The sequence below is a fragment of the Metopolophium dirhodum genome, chromosome 6 (assembly GCF_019925205.1).
Source record: "Metopolophium dirhodum isolate CAU chromosome 6, ASM1992520v1, whole genome shotgun sequence".
NCBI lineage: Eukaryota > Metazoa > Arthropoda > Insecta > Hemiptera > Aphididae > Metopolophium > Metopolophium dirhodum.
Window position 1 is genome coordinate 11,981,594 of NC_083565.1, and position 6,665 is coordinate 11,988,258.

At 28.7% G+C, this 6,665-nt stretch overlaps 1 protein-coding gene across 1 annotated transcript; it reads right to left on the reverse strand.

Annotated features, from left to right (window-relative positions):
* Nucleotides 1-1,583: 1,583 nt before the first annotated feature.
* LOC132946928 (large ribosomal subunit protein uL16) lies at nt 1,584-5,125 on the reverse strand. Its single transcript, XM_061017049.1, has 6 exons — nt 4,999-5,125; nt 4,864-4,888; nt 4,460-4,592; nt 4,231-4,403; nt 3,456-3,618; nt 1,584-1,805 (listed from the first exon to the last, which is right to left on the reverse strand). Exons 2-6 carry the CDS (start codon nt 4,884-4,886, stop codon nt 1,638-1,640), a joined length of 660 nt encoding a protein of 219 aa, XP_060873032.1. The 5' UTR covers nt 4,887-4,888; nt 4,999-5,125; the 3' UTR covers nt 1,584-1,637.
* Nucleotides 5,126-6,665: the final 1,540 nt, after the last annotated feature.

Below are 6,665 nucleotides of genomic sequence, written 5' to 3' on the forward strand. Positions count from 1 at the left end.
TAATCTTATATTACATTTTCAAATCTTAGATTTAAAAAGAAAAATTTTTATGAATTCTCATCAAAATAATTTGCTATTTTTCGTGATTTCTCCGTATTTTGTCAAAATTTGAACTTTAAATGCTTATAATTGAAAACTGTGACTAAGGATTTTTAATTTTTTTCATCTGCCTTTGAAACAATAAACTAGGAGCCTTCTATTAAATTTTCAAGCTTTTTTACTCAACAGATAAAATTTTATTGATATTTATAGAAAAAAAAACTGACAATGGCCGTAAACAGCTCAAAAAGAGTCAAAATATTTTCAAAATTTTATGGTGTATAGAAAATGCTAATATAAACATTCAGTCAAAATTTCATGTCCCTACGGTCATTTGTTTTAGAGTTACACCAAAAACCAAAATCGATTTTCTCGAAAACAGATTTTGCGTAAAAATTCCCGTTTTTCCTTAATTTTTCTTTTGTTTTTCACGTCGCTTGTGAAAACTACTGGGAAATTTTTACTTTTGACCCCCCAAAGTACCAACTAGATTCACTTTTCTATCAGAAAAGTTACTATTGAAGAAAATCCAAGCACTTTTACTGTCCTAAAAGGTGATGACAGACACAAAAATAAAAAAAAAATAAAAAAAAAACACACATCATTGTAGAATCAATACATTCATCGCTTCGCTCAGAATCTAAAAGTGACGAGTGTTTCACTGGTGAAACACCATTTATATAAATCAACTAACTTAGTCAGGCGTCATACACCTGGTCAATGTTTTTTTTATTATAAACAATATGACAAAAAAAAAATATATAGTTAAATACTTGTTCTTACAAAATTTGAACTATGATAATATAACATTAGACACTCCTTACACACGCCAAGTATTGCATAATTTTAATTCTCATATATTTGTAAGTAAAATTTAAATTAAATTAAAAACTACTAGAAATATTGTTGATAACTTTAATGTGTTTCCAAAGTTTCCAATATGAATATTGCAATTTTAATCATTAGGAAGGTAAAATAATAATTTTGAGCTCAACAATGTAGTAGTAATGTGGATTTAAATCGTTTATTGAAAATAGATGTTTTTAGCACCAATCTCTATGAAGTGTGCATTATTTGTGATGCATTGCAAACGTAATTAGGAAGGGATGTAGTTTTTCCTAGAAATGTGTGAAAATAAATAACATTTAATTAAAAACATGTGTCACATTAATCAGGAGTCTAAGATACTGATGTGACAACAGAATATTTGTAAAATAAACCACCAGAAATTCTTTTAGGACTAAAACCAAAATACTATCAGTCTTCCCAAAGACAATTTAAAATTCTTAATTTATATAAATATTTATACCTAAATGAAAAACAAACAGTTACAACCAATTTTCCACATTTTTAAGTACATAATAGTAATTGTCAATGCTAGTTGAAATACCAATCTATTATAAATTGTTTTAGCATATTACATTACTGGATAATCAAACTAACAGATTCAAATATTTGAAATCTTTATCAAGTTTATTTAGTATTGAATTGAAATATTACGAAAAAATTTAATTATTTTCAAGGATTTAAAAAAAAAAGCCAAATTTCACAAAGTTTTTTTTTAATCAATTTCAATACAAGAGATATCGAAACCATATTTAAACAGCAAGAAGTTCCCTCTGAACTTTTCTCCAGTTATCTAAAGGTCCATGGTCAGGGCGGAATTTAACATTGGCACCATCAGGAGCTAGTCTGCCATCTTCTTTCAATGTTTCATATTCTTCACGGTCATATTTTGTAAATCCCCATTTTTTGCTTACATAAATCTAGAAAAACAATTAATTTTAAAAAAAATATGCATTTATATTATTACTAATGATAGGTAATATTAAAATTCTATATTAGTATATAAGGCTTTGATAATTATTTTATACTACAATGAATGAATATGCAGTCTATGGCGCGCAAGAATACAAATTATTTATCATTTTTTAGTTTGAATATTAATACATTTCATTAAATATACATTCCTAACAATTTCAAATTCATCAGAAAATAGTCAATATAATTAAATTTATTTAATAATCTATAAAATTAAAGGTGAACAAAACTAATTTAACAATCATTTTTCAATTTTTTTTCTTAACAATATTTCAACTTATAGTACTGAACATTTTTAAATTTATTGAGGTGTATTAATATTAATATATACAGATCAAAATCCACATTCTATTGAACCATTGTCATGATAACTTCAGTTTTAAGTGAGTGGTTGTTAACTTCACTTTAGAGTTGTACAAAAACCGCTAGTATTGGTAACAATTAATTATTTAATTAAAGTATTATTTGTTTTGTACACAATGGATTGACAGGAGAGAGAACATTAATACATTAATTGATGCTGATGTCGATTCTACATTTGGTATTTGGTAATTTTAATGTAAAAGTCAATACAGTAATGAACAGGATTGGCAAAAACCCAGACTTTTTCCCATTGTTATTGACATGAATGGTTTTAAACTTTAATGGTATTTTCAAGTTTTTTGTTTGTCGTTTATTGTTGAATATTTACTTTATTGATAACATTTGTAAGTCATGCTACCAGTCATTGGTAGTGGTCGTAAAGCCAGATGGAAATGTACAGAATTTGAATCCATATTTAACTTTTATTGATAGTTACATTGTTTTTAATCAAAGTTTAATTGTTAAAATAATTAATATCTATAATTTTTCTGAAAAATAACACAAGTTAAAAAAATCTAGAGTGAATTCCTATTTTATCCAGAAAACAGCATGAGGTTTTTCAAAATTTTAAGTTGGTTTAACCCAGAAAACCAGCCAGGTAAAAATTAAAATTGTGTTTGTCTATAGCTGCATAACATGTTAACTGTATGTCAATGTGTTGATACAGGTCATTGGTAGCCGTTTATTGATATCAACTATCTGCAGACATAGACGTTGGGCATGTTATACCTTTTTTTTTTTGCAAGGCTTACACACATTGGTAATAATGATAAATTAAATGATATTATGCCTTATAGATGGGTTCATGAAAAGTGAACACTGGCGGCCGTTGGTTGGAATTCAATTAATGTTGTCAGAACCAAAGCTTCTCTGTTTTGTAGTGGTATTGTCTTACCGCTATGTCGCACTGACCGTCACATGAGTCATACCTATATTTTTTTACTACAACTTTGTAAGGGACGTATGTTTACTGCTGTTGGATAGGTAACAGTTGAGTATTTTAATACAATAGATAGTAATCTACATTTCAATTAGAAAAAAGTGCGAAAATTGGGTTTGATAGCCAATAATGGAAAAATCACTGCTAAAAAAATGTACATTAACAAATTTTTTATACTGCGGTAAGTTTTAACCCCACACGAAAAAAAGTGGTATTGGAATCTATTAGAATGATCATGGGTTGAAAAAATCTTTATACAATTTAATCATAAGTATTTCATTGATATACATACCTTTTGGCGACCAGGGAACTTGAATTTAGCACGACGTAAAGCTTCAATAACAGCCGCCTTGTATCTGTCAGATGAGCGTACACTCATGATTGGTTGACCAATGTGTACACGAGCAACTGTACCTTGAGGCTTACCAAAAGCTCCTCTCATTCCAGTCTGGAGCCTGAAAAAAGGAAAATTACATAACTATCTTACAAATACCACATGGTTTTTTTTTTTGGTTTATATTTATTCAATAAAATATCATAAAATTTTGTATTTTACTCTAATAATTTTACTTTAATATTTATATTTTACAATAAGTTTGGCAGTTTAATTTTAAGCTTGCTATTATTTAAATAAATTGTACATATCTACGTAAAAAGTGTCACAGCTCATTAAAACAATAAATGCATATTTTCTGTAAGGCTATAAAACATTATATTGAATATTTGGATAAAAGGAGAATATACAACTATAATACAAATATCCAGTGCTTTATTTGTAGAGGGTTCATTAATTCTCCGCGATTTTAGTAATTTTTTGCATTTAAATAAGCCATATATAGATATAAGTAATACATCTACACTTTAAATACATGTTTGTGTTGTAACAGATAATATTATCAAATATAAAACATTTACAATATAGAAAAAAAATATTTTTTCACGAATAGGCAAGGCGACACTATAATAGGGGCTCCTTCCCATAGCACTGCAAGTCACAGTACAAGATATTGTCTAGCTACTGTTTTGATGGAAACAGCAAAGAATATAACAGACCGTTGAATACATACCTATCAGCTCCAGCACATGACAACATCTTATTGATACGAATAACATGGAACGGATGAAGTCTCATACGAATGTGGAACTGATCTTTACCGCAATGTTTGACCATGTACTTATTGGCACAAATACGTCCAGCTTCCAAAGCTTCAGACGACAATTGTTCATATTCATCAGATACCTGTTAATAATAATTGTTAGAATACTTTGGATATACTTTGATTAAATATTACTTACAAGATGTACACATAACGGAAAATCATCTACTCTAGCCTTCTTTTTTCCCAAGTCAAAGATCCTAATTTTGGGATCTGGCACACCACGACAAAACCGTGATTTTGGGTACGGCTTGTTTTTGCAGTAACGATAACTGAAATAAGTAATAAAACACTATTAATAATTTATTGATTACGGTGTAAATTATTGGTATTCTGGTCCAATTTTCAATGGTTCTAATAGCACCTTGAAATACAAATATGCTAAATTGTATAAAAAGTGAAGGAGATTTATTTCACTACACTATAAACCAGTTGAATATATTATAAACAATACACTAGGCATTTGTAACTTATAAAATAATCAGGGTTCTATATAAAATGTGGCGATTGAGACAAGATGAAACAGTAAGGTTATTTACTTACCATCTCGCAGGACGACGGCCCATTTCTGTGAACAAAAGGTTAAAACAATTTATAAAGAAACGCTTATAATAACAACGACGTAAAAAAAGTCGCCAAATTGTAGGATTCAAATGGATAAAACTTATAATAACTTACTTGCTTCTGGATGTTCCACTAATGATTCAGAAAGTGTAAACGATAAACCTAAATAATGTTTATCAAAAGAGAACGATCGTACAGCGTTGAGTGGAAGGTGGAACAAATTCAATTTTTCAGTGAGATTATAAGCACATATGTTGAGTAAATATATCATGGAAGAAAATATGTCAAAGAGATTAAAAACTACCACGAAATATGAAATGTATTGCGGTTTTAAAATATTTTAATATTTTTAAAATATTTTAATATTTTAAATTAATCTTGTATTAACATTTTTTTGATATGTATTTCAGCTTGAAAAAATATATAAAAGAAAATTAGTAATTTATATTTCAAACAGTGTAAATATTGTATTGTGCATTTTTCAATTGATGTCGGATAATGTTTGAAAATTTCGAAAGCCAATCATAATTTATATTTCTTTTAGTAATACGGTAGGTACCTGCTATGTTTAACTAATTTTTCCACAAACAATTCTCACATAAATAATACAACAATTATAAATTATAATATTACTAACTGTTATTTACTTATGGACCAATACCATATGCTAGGAAAGTTCCGCTAAAATGCACTTTTATTACCAACTCCTTTACAATTTTCATTTTTTTTTTTTTTTATGACTTGTTTTTATGCTTGAAACGATTGTGTAAATACCCTTCCAAAGTTTGCGATTTTACGTTTATGTGTATGCACGCAACGCTACTTGACTGCCACGCGCATCGTCTATAAGTTATAACAAATTAAAATTTTCTTTTTTTATATAGAAAACCATTAGATTCTCTTCTACCTGAAGATTATGTGTTTTTAACAACAAAGTTTAATTCCGAAGTCTACCCTAGGTCAAGGACCAAGGTGGTTTTACACAACGAATCGGAGGATATTTTCTACTTTTTTGTCCGAGCGCAGCGCAGCGAGCCAGTGGCAACGCAAATATCACTTTTTTCGCAACAGTTCAGCTGATGAAAAATGTTGCATAAGATTATTTATGGGCATTGGTGAAACTAGGGGGTTACTAAAGGGGCTTCGCCCCCCAATTTTTTAAAATTATTTAAGATTTAAAATAATAATTTAAGTATGAGATACATCTTATGCAATATGTGAATATACGTAGAAAATTATTCAAATGTCAATTGTATAAATATAAAATATTATAGTTCATTTTGTAATTCGTACGTAATTAATAATATCGTTATTTAATAAGTATTATACGGGCATGTTCACCGCGGTCACTGTCACTGTCCAGTATACTATAGGTGGTATACTTCCGAGTTTCTCGAAAACAGATTTTGCGTAAAAATTCCCGGTTTTCCTTAATTTTTCTTTTGTTTTTCTTGTCGCTTTTGATAACTACTGGGAAATTTTTACTTTTGACCCCCCAAAGTACCAACTAGATTCACTTTCCTATCAGAAAAGTTACTGTTGAAGAAAATCCAAGCACTTTTACTATCCTAAAAGGTGATGACAGACACAAAAAAAAACACTAATGATGTTTTTTAACCATCAGTGGTATTGTGATTGTGTATTTGTGTAATTGTGTTAGAAATAAGGAGGTGTCATCCTTATTTTAACCTCTGCGTATACCAAGCTAATGTTTTATCAAAACTACAGACAATATAAGCATATAACACATGCAAATTGTAGGTAACACAATAACAAAACAT

Excerpts from the sequence above, each read along its gene's own strand:
- LOC132946928 (XM_061017049.1), bottom strand. The coding sequence starts at position 4,886 with ATGGGCCGTCGTCCTGCGAGATG. Across the intron at positions 4,593-4,863 it reads GGCCGTCGTCCTGCGAGATG|TTATCGTTACTGCAAAAACA; the intron begins GTAAGTAAATAA and ends TACTTATTTCAG. Across the intron at positions 3,619-4,230 it reads TCATGTGCTGGAGCTGATAG|GCTCCAGACTGGAATGAGAG; the intron begins GTATGTATTCAA and ends TCCTTTTTTCAG.